At 36.2% G+C, this 18217-nt stretch overlaps 3 protein-coding genes across 6 annotated transcripts; 2 read left to right on the plus strand and 1 right to left on the minus strand.

Moving 5' to 3' along the window:
* The first annotated feature begins 1755 nt into the window (after positions 1-1755).
* LOC107743882 (DNA polymerase alpha 2, accessory subunit) lies at positions 1756-6739 on the plus strand. Its single transcript, XM_016557334.1, has 19 exons — positions 1756-2123; positions 2334-2451; positions 2566-2624; positions 2753-2838; positions 2939-2996; positions 3241-3350; positions 3577-3770; positions 3959-4047; positions 4207-4359; positions 4609-4671; positions 4778-4832; positions 4915-5039; positions 5203-5241; positions 5331-5404; positions 5496-5604; positions 5813-5919; positions 6085-6141; positions 6254-6380; positions 6481-6739. The coding sequence occupies exons 2-19, from the start codon at positions 2370-2372 to the stop codon at positions 6631-6633; spliced, it is 1740 nt and encodes a 579-aa protein (XP_016412820.1). The 5' UTR covers positions 1756-2123; positions 2334-2369; the 3' UTR covers positions 6634-6739.
* Positions 6740-6913: 174 nt separating this feature from the next.
* Positions 6914-12221, minus strand: LOC107743860 (centromere protein H-like). 2 transcript variants are annotated; one of them, XM_016557307.1, is made up of 11 exons: positions 11940-12221; positions 11256-11430; positions 8873-8998; positions 8621-8676; positions 8491-8527; positions 8335-8403; positions 8188-8244; positions 8049-8112; positions 7886-7937; positions 7497-7654; positions 6914-7373 (listed from the first exon to the last, which is right to left on the minus strand). In XM_016557307.1, the coding sequence occupies exons 3-11, from the start codon at positions 8989-8991 to the stop codon at positions 7287-7289; spliced, it is 699 nt and encodes a 232-aa protein (XP_016412793.1). In that variant the 5' UTR covers positions 8992-8998; positions 11256-11430; positions 11940-12221; the 3' UTR covers positions 6914-7286. The 2 variants fall into 2 exon arrangements, with proteins under 2 accessions (XP_016412793.1, XP_016412794.1); XM_016557308.1 differs by lacking the exons at positions 11256-11430; positions 11940-12221 and adding an exon at positions 9298-9334.
* On the plus strand, positions 11469-14106 carry LOC107743861 (28S ribosomal protein S36, mitochondrial-like). Of its 3 annotated transcripts, none has more exons than XM_016557311.1 (5): positions 11469-11533; positions 12240-12305; positions 13179-13242; positions 13558-13766; positions 13947-14106. In XM_016557311.1, exons 2-5 carry the CDS (start codon positions 12255-12257, stop codon positions 13962-13964), a joined length of 342 nt encoding a protein of 113 aa, XP_016412797.1. In that variant the 5' UTR covers positions 11469-11533; positions 12240-12254; the 3' UTR covers positions 13965-14106. The 3 variants fall into 3 exon arrangements, with proteins under 3 accessions (XP_016412797.1, XP_016412796.1, XP_016412795.1); XM_016557310.1 differs by having other exon boundaries at positions 11484-11565; positions 12237-12305; XM_016557309.1 differs by having other exon boundaries at positions 11484-11565.
* The last annotated feature ends 4111 nt before the right edge of the window (positions 14107-18217 follow it).

The raw sequence follows: 18217 nt of genomic DNA on the forward strand, positions 1-18217 counted from the left end.
TGTAAGGTAAAGCATTCACCTCCCTAAAGAGTATGGGTAAGCCTAACATGATGTAATCAAAAGCTTTGAATCAAGATTTTACTCAAGTGCTGCTTATCATGCAGCTAAAAAAATATTTAAATTTTTTTTTAAAAAGCATTTGTTGCATCAAAGCAACTTTTCTGAAGTTCAGACTTCCATCTTTAACTTTCCTCCTGCATCAAAACGGGAGGAGGATCTGAAACTCAGCTTCACTGACATCACAATTTAAGTCCAAAGATCTATATGCAGATGTATATAGACTCTGTTCTTGATTTTAAATTTCTTAATACTGAAGTTAACAAAACATTTTTTAATAGTTTTATTGATCTTGTACAGCTAAACTTTTCTAAGAAACATGCCTTAAATGAATCTGAGAATAGGTCAATCACCTATTACATAATTAGTCATTATATTTGCACATCAAAGTTTACACACTACATTTACCTGAACGTTAATAAAGATTTCTAGGTAACACTAGACAATAAGTTCCAACTTAACATTAAAGCAATAGCTAGCATGGACAAACACGGAATAATACTTTTACAGCATTTATTAATTGAAGTAAATTTTTATATATAATACAAGTTTAACATTCCAGACTGTATAACTTTAGTTATTTCACTATAAACTAAATTAAATTAATTTCAGTATTTATAAATTAACATTATTAAGATACAAAATGCTGTAAAAATGCCATCAATTAGTTCACGCCAGCTGATAAACACATTAAGGTTAACCAACTGAACCTTATTGTAAAGTGTTAGCAGTTTATCATTTCTCACTTTGACAGATCAGTATTTAGCAGTACACAGTGGGTAAGACAGTATGTTGTGTATTAAGTGCGGAGATTGATGGGGATGAAGATTAATATTCTTTATGACAACCTCACTTATATGAAGAGTAAACTGGTGTACTCACAACTGCAGAGCAAGTACATAAAGATAAGTAATAAAAACCCAAGATGTCCTCTTCAAATCCTCTTAATAGTCACCAGTTTTACATCTGAATGATGTTCAGGAAAGGCACAAAACATTTCCAGCCTGAGTGATTAGGGGTCCCACTGCATGTCCATTGAAAAGAAATATCATTCATTTCTTCACATAGCATCAACCAGAATATGAGAAGATTGTGACATCACTTCCTGTCAGCCTAGTAGCTTTTTCCTGTTTCTTAAATCTTAGGAGAAGTGTATCCCAGCAGAGTTGAACGCATGAAGAAGCCTACCGGAAAATATGGATGCAGAAAAGATGTTTAACGAAACCCCCCCCAAAGAACAAGCATTAAAAAGTATTTTTTATGAAGTGAAGCGTCATACTTACACCATAAAATCATCTATATCCATGGAACGTGCCCTCTTGTCGCTAAAATTCGACTCTTGAAGGATGCTTTCAATTTTTTGAGTGATGTTGAAATCTTGTTGCACTTCCTGCAATACAATTTGGAAATGTATTTTAATAGAAGGGATTCTGCAGGATTTATGGTGTCCAATAATAGCCCACAAAGAAAAATAAGCCAAATTTCCAACCTTGTGATATTATTGGCATGACAATTAAGCAAAAAAACTTTAAGCTTGAGAGAGAGAGAGAGAGAGAGAACATCAAATGTAAAACGTAGCTATATGATGCGTTACAGTGATGTCCCTTCGGGTGAAAATGTGCTTAAATGTCATGAAAATAATGTCACAATGCAAACATTCTTTATGGTCCGAAAAACAGGCATCATTTTCTTAGTCATGTAGCATGCAGTACAAAACACGAAGGTAAGCTACCTTGACTCTTCACCTCCTGGTGTTGTCGAGATTTTTTCTCAGCTTTAACCTTCGGCATTTTGATAAATAATGTTTGAGATTCCAAACTGTGCAATATACAGTACAAATGTGTGAATACGTTCACGCTATCATAAACACGTGCAGCAACTTTTGCAGGTTCCTTTCAGCTGATCGGAATCGCCTCAAGCTCCCTCTGGCGCCGTGGAGGACGCGTGGAGGAACCGGACGTGACCTTTTTACAGCTGTTGTTGCGGGGACATTTTCGCGGCAATCTGAACGCGATACAAAGACTGTTGATGAATATTACAACTGAGTTTTTATATTAATATAGAAGGTAAGCTTTCACATGATAATATAATGTGTGTTGAAGATAACTTTCTTATTTTGAGCTTTATATTCCGCTGAATAAAATTGTATTTAGAAAGCAAAATTCAGCGCCAGTTCAGTGTTTTATTCAGCGGGATTTTAACATTGCGATTGATGAAATCTGTTATTCGGAATCGGAACATGTATGCATCTTCTTTATTATGTTCTAATGTTACAGATTCAGAATTTTTGAACATCAGAGGACACAACAACAATGGCATCAGTCACTACAGAGGACATCAAATCTGAACTGGACACTTTCAACATAGCCTTCAACAATGACACTGTGGATAAAAGTAAATGTCAACCGAGTTTATTATTTGTTGTTTTAATTTTTGTTAATATAATTTATTTCATAAATTCACTATCTATCTATCTATCTATCTATATCTATCTATCTATCTATCTATGCTCCAGTAAAGACCAGCTGCTGCTCACTCTTGATAACCTGGACCAGTTTGAACATGAAGTTAGTACAAGTGTGCAAAACATGATAACTGCAACATAGATATTCTGAGATCTCCTGAGATGCCTTAATAAATAAAACCCCATATGTTTCCCTTCTTGATTTGTATACTGCTTATGTGCTCCTTACAGATACTGAACAAGAAGAAAAAGCCTAAAGGCTCATCAAAGGGAAGCCAGTTTAACAAGACAAGAGACATCAATTCTATTCAGGAACTGTATCCTTATCACTCAAACCATCACTGGGTTTAATTTGATGTAATCCATTTTTTTTTCACTATAAATTATCAAAATAGATTCTTTAACAGAGTCTCAAAGAATCCGTGCAGAAGAGGAAGAGGAGAGCATGCTGGATTCCTATTCAACACCTGCCAAAGTAAGAAAAATTGGAGACAGATTAATAGGGGACACATTATGGAAATATAGACGGACAGATAAAAATGCATTACTGATTCCAAATGAGAAAATCTTGTATAGCTCAGCTCTTAAAAGTCAACCCAAATTGTTTATTTGGTCTGCTCAACTGCTGTAATTTCCAGTTTATTGACATGTGCTTTCTTTGAAACCGGATTGGTAAAAAGCACAAATGTAAATGTATTCCTATCTCTTTGTGACTGCAGGGCTCTCAGAAGCGAGCGCTGACCACCCCAGAACATCCTCAGTCCAAGAGAGGTGTGGCCCAACTCCCCAGTCCCAGTCTGTTGCTGTCACCTGCCAGCTTTTCACCAAGGTAATAAAATCACCAAACATTTATTCAGATTTGAATATGTGAGACCTTTATGAGGCAACAGAACCATTAACAAAATCACCAACACAACCATAACTTGATCGACCAATAATTACCTTAAAGACACTGTGGAAATTAGCATGGTAACCAGAATCTGATGTCTTTTAACTTCCAGATGATATAAAAAATGTATTCTATAAATATAAAGTTGTGTTATGTGTTTGTGAAGTGCAACGCCTTCTCAAAAATACGGCATGCGTGGTGGGCGAGGAGAGGTGGTTTCTTCGTTTGGGGCGGTGCAGGGTCCTCGTTGGACGGGTAAAGGACAGAGCTCTGTGAGAGTCGAGATGCTGGAAGGAGGAGAGAATTCACTCATCAGCAGCTACAAATACATGTTCCAGAGACTGAGAGACGTGCGGGACGGTGAGGCCGTGTTCTCATTGACAAAGCATTGTTCTTTTTTAAATGTGCATTATGTTGGATGTGGATTCTTCCACAATTACTGAAACCATTCTACCTGCATGGCAGGATGTAGATTTGTGTGTGTGTTGCATGAAACATACAGATTGTGTTTTTTAGATATTTATTGATGTTCTCTATCTCATCTATAGTTCTGACTGAAAAGATTGAAGAACTTGGAGAAGAACTCCGGAGTCATTTTAACATAGAGGAATTCTCTGCAGTTTCATTACCTGTTCAGGTACAAGCACAGACATCATCATGACTAAATAAGGAAAAGAGGCTAAAGAATTCTATTCTCGAAGTGATAAAAAGGAAAATATTTATCTGCAAAAGTTAATTCTGCAGTGTGTGTGTATCCATTTTAACTAACTGATCTCATTTTCTTTCTCTCTCGCAGGATAGCATCACAGTGCTGGGCCAAGTGTGTTGTGACAGTAACGGGAAGCTCAATGCCCAATCTGTGCTGCTGGAGGCCGGACAGGAACAGGGGGGCAGACAGGTGCCTGTGGATCTGTCTGAGCTCAAAGAGTTCTCACTTTTTCCTGGACAGGTGAGATACATGCCTACAATTTGATGCATTTTTTTTTTCTTATATATTTGTTTTCATCTTCATCTTATTACTAAGTGATATTATATTGCATATAATTGCATGAACCAGAATTATTAATAATGAACCTAAAATTAGTTTTCATTTGAGAAAGAACATGTATTGGAAAAAGTATTTTTTTCTCCCATCTCTTTTATCTATATTATCTCCCTTTTATCTATATTAGCAACATTCTCTTACTCTCTTTTGTAGGTTGTTGTCATGGAAGGTATGAATCCCTCTGGGGAGAAGTTTGTTGCTACCAAATTATATGAGGTATCTCTCGCATATGACTCTTTTTAGTTTAAACCTGTTTGGAATAGGTTAGAATTTGTTGACTAATGAGTTATGATATTTATTCTGTGATTTGTTTCTCCACCAGGGTATTCCCCTGCCTTTTCACTGTCCTCCTGAAGTGAAACAAGAAATGAATGAAGGTAAGATTAGCAAAAAATGTATCAAGAACATCACTGTTGAGATCAATGCTCACAGTATACCCTTCATAACACACTTTTTCAGTGTCTGAGCCTGTGATGGTTGTGATGACTTGTGGACCGTACACCCCCTCTGAAAGTCTGACCTATGACCCTCTGATTGACCTCATTACTATCATCAATAAAGATCGGCCTGATGTGTGCATTCTGGTGGGTACAGCTTTAGACACATTTCTGTTGTGTTTTAGTCCAACAATCTACAATTGTGACAACCTAATGCATGTAACAGTGTGACTGCTTTTATGGACATTTTAATTAAATGTATTTAAATTTGTGGAATCTTGACTAGTAATTAACTGTATTTCTCTTACAGCTTGGGCCTTTTGTTGATTCCAAACATGAGCAGATTGAGGTAATCCAGATTTCGTATGTATTTGAAATTCCTATATTAACATTTTTCATAATTGCCACAAATTTAACCACTTGATGTCTTTTTAACAGAAAAACCAGGTAACGGAAACATTTGAAACCATCTTCAAGAGATGTGTGGATAGCATAGTGGAAGGAACCAAAGGGTTTGTATTTTTTTTTTTTCTTCACATCTTTATAGAAAGTACTCACAATGTACAACCGTGTGTTTTCATTGCACGCATTCTTTTATTATAGGTCGGGATGCAGGTTGGTGTTTGTGCCGTCTCAGAGGGATGTCCATCATCATTACATTTATCCTCAGCCACCCTTCAACCTGAGCAACCTCAGCAAAGATGATTCAGCGGTGAGATGATTAGCTACATGCTTTGAATGTAACTGGCCGTCCTCTTTATTTTTAAGTGCTGGTGATTAATATTTTATCATTTGTGTGATTCAGGGCAAACTGAATTAGAAAGACATGGCTTTATTTAATAAGTCTTAATGCTTTACCTGAATAATTAAACTGTTTCTATTTCTACTCTTGTTGTCCAATATACATTTTCCACCCCTAGCAAGTGACCTTAGCTCCTGACCCCTGCACGCTCCTCATCAGTAATGTGACATTTGGCCTGACCTCTACAGACATTTTGTTTCATATGGGAGCAGAAGAGATCAGCTGGTAATAATACTGAACCAACTAGTAATTCTAGCATGAAAACAACCTACAACTAACATGTGAACTTACATTATTTCATTAACATTAAGTGGATTTAAAAAGAATAACTTCTTCAGAGGAATGAGTGAGCACAAGCACTGATTTATGGTATAATTATGGTTTTTGCAGTGGCACGGGCACAGAACGTTTCACACGGATCATGAAACACATGTTGACCCAGAGGAGGTTTGTAGAACACATTCATTTCTCATCTTTCAAATGAAATTACCTCAGGTTTAATTAGTAGTAAAATGTTGTTTGTCTGTGCTCCTGAGATTTCATTTCATTGTTCTTTTAGCTATTATCCTCTCTATCCTCCTGCGGAGGAAGTTAACATGGATTATGACAAGTTTCAACAATTCAGCCAAATGAACCTCACACCTGATATTCTTATCGTTCCTTCTGAACTTCGGTATTTCATCAAGGTAAATCACTCACATTTTCAGATACGTTTATTTATATACCATGTCAAATAAAAGGTTATTTCAATTCTGACTGGAAAACTAATTTTCCATTATTTCTCAGGATGTGATTGGCTGTGTGTGTGTCAATCCTGGCCGTCTCACTAAAGGACAGGTGGGCGGGACTTACGGAAGGTTACTCATTCAGCCAAACCCTGTGCTGGTGGAGGGGAAGAGAGTGAGCCCATGTATTGCAGGACAGGTGGTGAAAATATGATACAATTTATCCTTTCTACTGCTTGAACTTTATTAAATCATGTCTGTATTTTTTTTTGTCTGTATTAAAACTTTTCACTTAAAGTGGCTGGAAAATAAAATACTTTGTAAAAGGCTGTTTTGTCCAGTTGTTGTCTAGTTACCATGTCAACAAAATCAAAACTTATCTTGCACATTCCTGGTCTTACTGTGAACGATTCATCAGTGCATGTTATTCCCAAAACAATGTTTTTTTTCTTCTTTTCTGTACCACTGACGTTACTTAGACAACAGGCTATTGGATAATGTTAATCAAAAAGCCAACTAGCCATTAAGCATTCAGGTCTGGCTTGATTCTGTGTGAAATGGCCTTTTTACTTGTTGAATAACCTGTTTCACCTAAATGCATGGCATTACAGAAGTACTGAATGTGGTGAATGTGGTTATATATCAACCTTTATTGAAGGATCAGTCAGAACTTTATTTTAAAAAGTAAATTCATTGGTAAAAGCAATTTATTTAATCTAATATCATTTATCTTATATTCAGAGTGATTTTAAAACATTCTCAACTGAGCCGTTATAAAAAGCTTAAATATACATTACTCTGAACATGGTAACAGTGAGCACATTTACAGGTAAATTACATACATTGGAGAACTGTTCATACAGGTCTTTAGTTGGGAATGTTCTCTAGTCCCATTGCAATGTCCCTTAATTTAGGATCATCCCTCCAGTTGACTTTACTGGCCAGTATGATTCCCTGAAAGTAAGATTTTTATGACAGCGGTTCAAAATGCAGTGTTTCTTAAAAAAAAAAAAAAAAACGTAAAATAGATTAAATTAGAATGATAAGTACACAAGCAAGCATTGAGAAGCTACATACCCGCAGCACATTTTGTAAAATGGTGGTGACCTTCTGGTATTTCTGTAGGACTGCTTCAGCTCTTTCCTTGGCTCTCTGTTGAACTTCTCCTTGGTTTTCCTTCACCTGTTTCAACTCATTTATCTCCTGCATTTTCTTCTTAATTTGTCCTTTTAGGTCTAGGAAAACATGAATGAGATTATTTTCTACTAAACAGCATACTGAAAATGTGATTGCAGCTTTCTTTTTTCAGTTTTAAATGAACATTTTACCCATCAGAATTGTTACATCCTGTCAAACAAGCTTTCAAATGAAAAATAAAAACACAGCATAAAATGCTTTTAAAAAGTCTGCATGATTCCATCTTAGCCTGGATGTAAGTCAGCAAGTGTAATTAAAACAGTAAGTACCAAGTCTTTCCTTTTGGACATCTGTGATCTGGTCCTGAAGCTCTCGTGTTTCCTGGAAAAAGGATCAGCAATTAAGTATTCTATGGCCAAAAAAGTGTTTAGAAATTGCATTATTCATAAAAATTACAATGTTTTTTCTAAAACGGAGCAGGGAATGTCCCACCTTTAAAACTTTCAAGGTCTTTTCACAGAGCTCAGTGTTCTGATTGGTCAGTTCTTTTAGTGCCCTGCATGACGAAAGTTGGGGACAACTGAATATCAGAATACCTAGATAAGATTTATTTAAATTAGGATTCACTCACTCAGCATCTGCATCATTCTGAATCATCTTTTCAATGATGGCATTCCAAATCTGCATTCTACACAAAAACAAAGAATCATTTTGGACACATGGACACTGGATTCCAAAAAAAAAAAAAAAAAAATCCTTGATACCACAGCATCTTTACCTGTTCAATACCAGTGTTTTGTTGAAATATGAGAGTCTTGCCTGCTCAATTTCACTTTCATACTTGGACCTACAGATTGTTAATAATATAAATGTCAGGTTATTTTAGAACATATAGTATATAAACAGATACATTCATAAATTCAAAAACACTTACAGGTCTGCATCAGCTTCACATGACTCTTTATGTTTTCCTTAGAAACAAACACTACAATTAGCATTAGGTTAATTATTAGTGGTTAATATCTGCATAAGTGTTCTTTATTCACATATAAATTTGAGCTTACCCATGCTGACTTTAACATTCATTTCAAAGCACTGATTTTCCATGATTTCTTTCATTCTTGAGGAGAGAAAAACAAGACATACAAGAAACAGACTAAGTATAGTTCTATTTATCTATCATTGTATATATATAGAATACAATACATAGTATATAACAGTATATAGTAGTTATATACTGTTAATTAGTGCTCTGCCCAATGGTGCAAGAAGATAACAAATCATTCAAACAAAATAATGAAATAATAGGAAATCACTTTAATAAACGTGTGGGTGTCACCCCATCAGAAGCTGATGCTGTATCAGGCAGACTGTTGTTCATTTCAACTGGATCAACATCTGAAGAGGGTTCATCATGATGACTGAGACTCATCATTGTATGTCTGTGCAGAAATAAAAACACCATTAATCCCATTCAAATTTCAAGGTTTCAGAGACCCCAGATTTAAAACGTATATAGATTTATTTTACATTTATGAAACAAAATAGATCATTTATACAACATAATTGATATAACAGAGTTAAAGTTTCTAAAATAGGTGCCAAATGAGCTTTGACTGGGTCCAATGTTCTCGCACCTCATAACCAATGAATTCCAGTGACTTTCCAGTTGTTTATAATAGGGTTCCTACACATTTTCCATTTCAAAATTCCATACTTTTCCAGCCTCAAATTTCCAAACCTCTCAGTAGATTTTCAGACCATATTTAACATAAATGGTTTATAGACCATTATTTTCAGCAGGGCCGTAGCTGGGGTTTGCGGGGCCCCGGTGCAGGTTGTACCCGTGGGCCCTGTTTGAAATTGTGTAAATAGCACAAATAAACAAATATACAAATTAAACAATGTTTAAGATTTTTCAAGTTTGTAGGTGTCCAGGTACAGAAACTGAATAATCAAATGTAAATAGCATTGCATAGTCTTCACTGTATAAATTAATTAACATTATGGACACTGACAGCAGCTAGTAAATTAGGCGCGGTCACTTTAAGAGACAATACATCCAATATAACGGTACACATTCAATTTCTTTCTCAACTGTTTACTTTCACTTAAGACATAACCGACAATTTTTTCGAGGATGCTCGCAAAGACAGGTATTGTGACAATGCTGTACGTATTTGTCGTTTCAAGAGCAAGAAGAGACAAAACTCAATTCGGTGTTCAAGGGCTGTGAGACGCGGCTCTCTGAGTGGGCGCTGTGCGCACAGAACAGCGTGCGGGTGCTTCTTGTGTTTGTATGTTTAAACTGGTGAGGTGTATTTGTTCGTCCAGGCACGGGAAGAAGCGCAGAAGAGCTCAATTCGGTGTTTGCGCGGCTCTCCGTGTGCCCCGAACTCTCAGTTGAGTTTTTCCACGTCTTGTGTTTGAATGCTTTAAACTGTTTTGAATGTTTAAATTGGCAAGACTTAAAACACGTGCAATTGATAAGCTTTCGTGATGATGCGCAGGCCGTCTTTTTATGCTGGCCTTGGGCAGTCGGTTGAAATCGCAGGGGGTGGCCCCCTCAGCCGTGGGCCCCTATAGTCGTCACCACTTTTCACCCCACTAGCAACGGCCCTGATTTTCAGCTTTATATTTTGTATATAGTACAGCCATCTGCAAATATTTTTTATTTTCTCAAGGTTTTTTTCATTGATTTTCTCTAAGTGACAACATACAGAGCCCCTAAAAAAACACACACACACAGACTTTTACATGCACACAAGAAACTTTTTGTCCCCTCGAGAAATTCTTCACATGTGCATGGGAATTTATTGCATGCTTACATATTACAATTTCTAGTTTTATATAACCTATTTCCTTTGTGCATCACTACCATCTTACTATAAAACGAGAGAATGGATGCATATGAATTAACAGTGATCTACTTGCTCAAAAATTGGCTAGTAGTACCTCTAATATAAAGGCCTAATGTCCAATTGAACACATCCTCTGTGGCGGCGGAGAAACCATGACACGAAATGGGCTGATGGCATAAAATTTGCCAAGTTCACAAGGCCTTATGTCTTAATAATTAAAAACACTGTGAAATGGGCTGATGGCACAATAGGTGCCTCAGTGTGTATTGTCCTAAATGCTAAGTTTAATGGTTTCTTGTGCGCACATAAATGTCAGTATATTTTTTATTTTTGCAAAGGTCCTTGAGGCTATGTACGGTGCTAAGAAAATCATGAGAAGAAACCTAATATGATTATAACCTGCATTTTGCATAATGAAAAATGCACTTTGAATTAATTCAGTGGTATTTGACAATCACTAAAGAATCACTTAACAGCTGCCATGGAAACTCACTTCTTGTACAGTACATTTATTTTCATTAAAGGGGTCATATGATGCGATTTCAAGTTTTCCTTTCTCTTTGGAGTGTTACAAGCTGATTGTGCATAGATAAGATCCCTGAAGTTGCAAAGACTAAAGTGTTTTCCATTATAAAAAACTAAATAGGGGCAAAAGTCTGGAAACACACATATTTTTCCATACTTTGCTTTCTTTTTTCCATACTTTTCCAGACTTGTAAAATACTTAAATCAAAATCCATACTTTTCCAAACCCCTGTTATAATTACCGGATAAAGATTTTTTTTTTTTTTAACTACACTCACCAAGTGAGCGTATTTAAACAACTTGTTTCACTTACCGTCGCTTCTTGTTCTTTCTGTTGCGGCTTTTGTTTACTAATATTCCTTATTTTATTGCACGAGTCCGAGCAGCGCGACTTCAACCCCGTCTGAAACTGCCGCCAGGAAGTCTTGACGTCACATGACAGTCATGTGACCAGAGTGACCCTCGAAACCCCGCCCACCTGCATCAAACTAAACATGAGCAGAAATGAAGGATTGGCCGCCACAGCCAGGCCACTGTAAGCACAGTGTATAGTGTGTTTCGGAATTTCGGAGGTCAACATGGAAAAATAAGGTTATAATACAATACTAGATAGCGTCTTGTCGGTAAGACTGTATGTTTATTGTGCTTATTAGGAAGCGTGGCTCTATAGATTTGAAATGTAGCATTATTTTAAAGGCAGAACCACTTGTGATGAATGTTAGCAGGATGAGCTTTTGTATAATAAATTAATTTTGCGTTGTGCTGCAGTAATGTATTATTGATGTGTGATATAAAAACTCATTAATTAGATACATTTGCATGTATGTGTGCATGAATTGACAGCCTGTTTCAAGTTCATTCCATATGATTCAGTAATGGGACAGCTTCTCTGCGCTAGACTCGCACTGTATCAGTAAACATAACGGTTGTAGTTAATTCTAGATAATTAATGCAACACGTACACATTAATTGTCCTTTATATATTTATAGTCCTTACATGGCCTCGCCTGGTTGCCAAGTCTAAAAGCAGAAGCGATCAAAACGTTTTTTTAGGTCGAGTCTTTTCAGTGAATCAGTTGAGTCGGTTTGTAGAGTCGGTCTGAAGGATTCGAGATAATTGTTGAACCAGTTCTTTTAAACGAATTGTTCAAAAGAACCGATTTTCGGAAACGACTCAGTCTTCCAATCGCTGTTTGTTTGCCGCGTTTGTCCTTTAAGTTATAATACAACCGCGCCCTCTTCAGGTTGCTAATGTACTCTTTATGGTTTTGTCTGCGTGTGTTTGAACCGGAAGCAGTAATCGGATGTCGTCATGGGAAGCAAAGTGAGTAGCAAGATGGCAGCTGCCAGTCGTGTCGTGCAGGTAAACACTCGCTTCAGCTTGTACACGTAGTGTTTTGCTGTGACATCTCGTTCATATGGGTGCATTGTTGAAACGGTGATCACTTATCTGCTTAGTATTTAGTAATTTTGATCTTGAGTGTGTTTACTTCACCAAAATGCATTGATTTCACTGGTTTGCCAGATGCCCTTGTGGACAAACCAAGTTTCTTCTCTGTATATTTCTTTATTTCTTTCCTGTAAACCACAATGTCATCTCAACAGAATATTAAGCATTATGTACAATAAAATGCAATCTCTAAATATTCAGAATATGCCTAAGTTTTTTTGTTCAGTCTCTTGAATGAAGCACAGATACAGGGTTTCTGCAGGTTAATTAAGACTTAGAGTTGTACTTCACCTTTCCACAATTTAAAGTGTTAAAACGTCTTAAATCAGAGCAGAAAGTCTTAAATTCATAGTCATGCAGGTTTCTGATAGAAATATCCAAATGTCCTTAAATCAGGATACATTTACTTGAGATGCAAAATAAAGATATAAAATCTGTTTTTCTGAGAAACTGAGCATAATGAAGTGAGTTTATGATTAAAACAAGAGCAAATATCTGTCAATGGAGTGTGAAAACAGTTTTTTCTTTGAATGTTTTTTTTTTTCCTGAGCCCACTAGCAGATATTTGTTCTTGATTTAATTATAAACTCACTTTATTTTGATCAAATTTACAGAAAACCATACGTTGGGAGGAAAGGCCTTTAAAAAGATCTTAAACAAGGTCTTAAATAAAGGTGTAAATTCTTACATTTACTTTCTTAAAACCTCCAGAAGCCCTGCTGTAGACAAGTCACTTATGCACAACTGTTTTGTTTTACTGTTCTCATTAGATTTATTCATTTGCAGGTTGTGCGACCTCATGCACCTTTAATTAAATTTCCAGATCGGAATGGCATCCCTAGGCCAAGTGGTCAGTAACAAGCCCATATGTTGTCTAAATTTTGTCATTGAGTTTAGTTAAGTATTAAGTAATTTTTATTTGTGTAATACATGAGATGCTTCACTCTGCAGTCTCCAAAATGCTTTTAATAGCAAGCATAGTAAATTTAAGACACCAAACAAACAATCATTTTTTAAACGATTGTGGCAGATGGATATTTCTGAATATCATTCATTCATTCATTCATTCAGATGGATATTTAGTATTTAAATCATGGTAGCAAACTCTAAAGCTGGCTCACCACTACTTTGTTGGTAACATATTTTCCATGTGCTGTATTTTCAGTGCAAGAGGCACTGAATGTGCTTGCAGCCTGTCTCCCACAGATCTCCCCATCTGCACCTCCACCTACAACATCAGTATCACCTCCACCCAAACCACCGGGACCCGTCAGCCGACTGCCTGGCACCCCTGACAGCCTTGATGTAGTTAGAGATCTCCCTCAGAAATACCGCAGAAGAACCCTTGCGTTAGATGAAATGGACTACATTCAGGTTAATGTTCACATGTTTTTACAAATCAAGAAAGTAAAGAATATTTTGTTAAATACTGTGTAACTCTGTTCTGAAGCTAAAAAGAAATTTAGACTAATGCTGTGATGTTTACAATAAAAATGGACATGAACATGGACAAACCACTGACAATAGCATCTTTTCTTTCTTTCTTTCTTTCAGCGTGGTGGACCAGAGTGACTGTGGTCCAGTCTGTCCAGTTCATTCAATCAGACTCTATTTGCAGAAATCTGTTGCCTGACTTTTTTTTTCTCAGTCTTAAGAGGAGTTCATAATGTCATATAGCAAACCAAACCAACTAAATAAATTCGTTTTATTGTACATACAGATTGTGATTGGTTGTTTCATTATTCAGGTGCTCTGTGCTTGCATTAAAATGCAGAACTCTTTGCCTTCTTATTCTTAAGTCCGTCTGTCATTTACTCTTGTGATGTACTGGCTACTCTGGCCAGCCCCTCTTCTGACCATCATGAACAGAGTTTATGAATTTCCTCTTCCATTTCATTATGTGTTCTGGAGTCAGAGAAAAGCACCGATCTGAGTGCCAGCATATTCTACAGGTCTGAACAAAATGGATCACTAGGAGTATTGTGGATTTGAATGATTCAAATATTTACTCATTGTTGAAAGCTTGGGTTATTTTTAGTCACAACCACCATCTGTCTTTTTTTTTTTTCTTCGACTTAAAATAGTGGAGAGGGATGTCGTTATTTTCAAATAAGCACACAGTTGTTTCCAGAGCTTTTATTTCTGGAGCTTTTTACACCAAGTAATAAAGTACAACAAAAATACAAAATAATGAAAAACCAAACAAAAATCAATAGAATTATATGTACATATAAACAATAGAGATATCTGAATAATTCTGTAATTAAATGTAATGATTGTCTGTATATATGGAAATACATTTATAGGATTTGTTGGTTTTATTCACAGATTTTTACCACTGAGTTCTCCCCCTCCATGGTTGAATGTGAAAACTCTTTTTTTAATAATTATTTTACATTTCTAAATTAAATATATAAAAAACACACACCCGAATCCACAGAGGACAATTTACCAAACTTCTCTCAACATTTTTAAGATGTAAAATGTTTACTTCTATAGGTCAAAACAACCTGTACATTCTGTTATTTTAGTTTGTCTTTAAAATAAAACTATGCAAATATTTGGGGGTACAATTACTGTCAATGTACTTCAGCAAACTCAGAAATTCTTCAGCAAAGCTGAAATTCACTGTATCATTCATAAAAAGTACTAAAACATAATAGGAGCAGAGACCGTTGAAAGTATGAAAATAAAAACTTTTTATATGAGCACCAAGTACTACATTTGTCGTATGTTGAACACAATAAAGTTCTCTGCTGGATGTACAGATACTGAAAACAACTCTTTGTAGTGCTTTCTAATCCCTGTCAAGGAATAATGGCATCTATGGATCCATTTCAATCCGCGTCTGTATTCGCAGCTCCAAACATGCTACTAACAAGCACTTCTCTATGTAGTAACTATGTAGATGCACAAGACTTTCAACTCAACTTATAATTGCAACAGCAGTGTATTCAATAGAAAATAGACTCTTCACATTACTAATAGCAGCCGTTAAGTATCGGGTGTAAGAATCACGGTGAACAATGAAACTCTTCAGTCTACTGAACAAAGAGATGAACAAATGTTTTTAAATAGGAGTGTCCATAAATTATTTCCATTTCTACAATTTTCCATCTCTCTCAAAAAAAAAATGCTGTGGTATTTTTTGCAAACGACTACCATCAGCATGCATCTTTTTGACGTCTTACTGCAGTAAACAAAAAAAAAGGGAAAAATAAGCTATGGATGTTGTAAGACTTACAGAAGTACAACAATCTATACATATCTACATATTACTGCCATAAACAAGAAATTTTTTTTTAGCATTCTGCAATACCCTAATCAAAGTCAGGGCTTTTAGTATACAAATTTATTCTATGGTAAGCTGTTTTAAAATGCAAATAGCAGGAAGGACTCAAGCTCAGAGGCAGTATCGGTTTTGATACAGTGCGGCAAGCTGACTGCTTTTTGGCATTTAATATTAATCAGCTTGAAATATGTCAAAAGGATCAAGAGTCCAATCTGCTTCATGCATACAATATACAACAATGGTAAAGAACTTAAGACAGTGAGCTTAACATAAAGACAGGTAAAAAGTAATTAACAAATTAGCTCAATTAACATTCAGGTGTTCTCAGTACCCCTGGCAGCTACAAAATATACATAATGCATAACTGAAAATAAAAATAACACTGGTTTAATCGGTACTAAAGCGCCTGCAGTTTAGAGCACCAGCAGAAGTTGCTGATGATTTGTAAAAAGTAAAAATAACCTGTGATAGTAATGAGTAGCATTTAAACAGCTTCATAAGCTCAAAGGGGAATCATAAACATCACTTCTCACAGTCTAATATTTATACATAACTAATGATAATACTGTCAAGTGCAGATGACTGCCCTATAGAGCCAATCTGTCTAATGTAATGATATTGAAGCTTACATTATTATTTGAGTGCCAAATCTTGGGCAAAAAGAAAACTTGGGGACTGGAAAATCTACATTTTTTACAGTGCGCAGTTGAGAAAGATTCAATCGGTGTTCATTTCAGTCATGCTACTTGAGAATTAAGTAAAATATAAAAGGGGGGAAAAATAGAAGAAAAAGCATCAACCAAAAAAAAAAGGTTATTAAATGTTCGGATTACCACAATAAATTGAGTTTAAAGCTTACACTTAAAAACATCCTAACTCGAACACCAACCAATAACGAGATCCAAAACCTCATTTGGATAATAAAAAAACATGGATATCTCAAGGCATCCTTTATGAAAAAAATAAATAAAAATAAAAAAGAGGCCAAAACATCTCAGCAACTAGAAGTGCTCTTTGCTCTTTGTTTCTTTGTTTTTTGTCTTTTGCTCCAAAGAAATCACTATTTTCAATTACAAAAGCCAGTTTCCTGATATACAAAATGCTACATTTCCCAAGGCTTAGTCGATCTCGTGTGGTGTGAACACTGAAAAAAAGTACCAAGTTTTGAAACAAACACACATACATGGAAAATCCTAAAACATCAACAACAAAAAATGCAGTTTCGGTGGCAGCGACAACTTTGTGAGACAGTAAAACTTAAAGATGCAGGTGTCGGGAAGAGTACAGTAAGAGACCACGGCTCTCTGCTCCAGCATTTAGGTTGAACTGTATATCACCGAAGACAAAAAGGATATTAAATATCTGAAGGACCAGAAAAATAAATGGCTATTTAAACTCTTGAGAAATCAAGATTTCTTAGCTCTGTGCAATAAAGACATCACTGATGTCATATTACAAAAACAAACAAACAAACGACCAAAAAGTATATTCATATATATAGATATTTTTTTTAATTTAAAAAAGAACTAATAGTCAGTGAGCGGATGAATGTGTGTCTGGATGGCAGAAGAGAGTCAGTCGGACTGAAGTGCAGTGTGTTGGTGGTGTCGTGAATGAGAGCCGAGAAAACCGTTAGTTTCGCTGCTCCCTATGCTGCTGAAGTCTGTGACCGACACTGCCATTGTGGCGCCTGTAATGCGATGTGCGCGTCTGCCCTCGAAGTCCAGGTTAGTGACAGACACGTCGTTGATGAAGGACTCCGAAAGGCCCATCTTGAGCCTCTTGGAGGGTCGTTCGCAGTCTTTGGTGCTGCACACGCTGATCTGGCTCAGGTCCGAGCGGTAGAAGCCAGAATCCAGCATGTTGAGGCAGCCGCTGTCTCCATTTGTAGCATAGCTGAGCTGATCATCATGGTTCAGGGCTCCTCGGTGTAAACTCTCCAGAGGGGGGAAATACGGGGAGTCTAAACAGCTTATGTCTCCTGGACCATTGCACACAGTTGCTACGCTGTTACTAATGGCTGCAAGAACAAAAAGGGGGAAAGAAAGCAATTTTGGGATATGTTTGAGGAAAAACAGGGATGTATGATAAAGAAAATCTTGCTGATATTCAATAAAAGTAAAATATTTAAAAAATAAAAGAAATATTTTTGGTAAATTAATGTTCACATTTTTATTGAAATGAAGATGAAATTGGGATAGTTCACCCAAAAATGAAAATTAGCCCATGAATTACTCACCCTCAAGGCATCATAGGTGTATATGACTTTCTTCTTTCAGATGAATCCAATCAGAGTTATATTAAAAATTGTCTTTGATCTTCCAAGCGGTTTAATAGCAGTCAGTGGCTGTTGCAGTTCATCAGTCCAAAAGAAGTGAAATAAAGTGCATCCATCCATAATAAAAAGTGCCTCACACGGCTCGGGGGGGTGAACAAAGGCCTCCTGTTGCGAATCGATGCGTTTTTGTAAGAAAAATATCCATATTCAAAACGTAATAATCACTTTAATCTAGCTTGCGCCAACAGTTGTACA

The sequence above is a fragment of the Sinocyclocheilus rhinocerous genome, unplaced genomic scaffold (assembly GCF_001515625.1).
Source record: "Sinocyclocheilus rhinocerous isolate Xijiao unplaced genomic scaffold, SAMN03320098_v1.1 scaffold377, whole genome shotgun sequence".
Classification (NCBI taxonomy): domain Eukaryota; kingdom Metazoa; phylum Chordata; class Actinopteri; order Cypriniformes; family Cyprinidae; genus Sinocyclocheilus; species Sinocyclocheilus rhinocerous.

Excerpts from the sequence above, each read along its gene's own strand:
- LOC107743882 (XM_016557334.1), top strand. The coding sequence starts at position 2,370 with ATGGCATCAGTCACTACAGAGGACATCAAATCTGAACTGGACACTTTC. Across the intron at positions 5,242-5,330 it reads CCAAACATGAGCAGATTGAG|AAAAACCAGGTAACGGAAAC; the intron begins GTAATCCAGATT and ends TCTTTTTAACAG. Across the intron at positions 5,605-5,812 it reads TCAGCAAAGATGATTCAGCG|CAAGTGACCTTAGCTCCTGA; the intron begins GTGAGATGATTA and ends TTCCACCCCTAG.
- LOC107743860 (XM_016557307.1), bottom strand. The coding sequence starts at position 8,991 with ATGATGAGTCTCAGTCATCATGATGAACCCTCTTCAGATGTTGATCCA. Across the intron at positions 7,938-8,048 it reads AGACCTTGAAAGTTTTAAAG|GAAACACGAGAGCTTCAGGA; the intron begins GTGGGACATTCC and ends TCCTTTTTCCAG. Across the intron at positions 7,374-7,496 it reads TTTTACAAAATGTGCTGCGG|GGAATCATACTGGCCAGTAA; the intron begins GTATGTAGCTTC and ends TCTTACTTTCAG.
- LOC107743861 (XM_016557311.1), top strand. The coding sequence starts at position 12,255 with ATGGGAAGCAAAGTGAGTAGCAAGATGGCAGCTGCCAGTCGTGTCGTG. Across the intron at positions 12,306-13,178 it reads CTGCCAGTCGTGTCGTGCAG|GTTGTGCGACCTCATGCACC; the intron begins GTAAACACTCGC and ends ATTCATTTGCAG. Across the intron at positions 13,243-13,557 it reads TGGCATCCCTAGGCCAAGTG|TGCAAGAGGCACTGAATGTG; the intron begins GTCAGTAACAAG and ends CTGTATTTTCAG.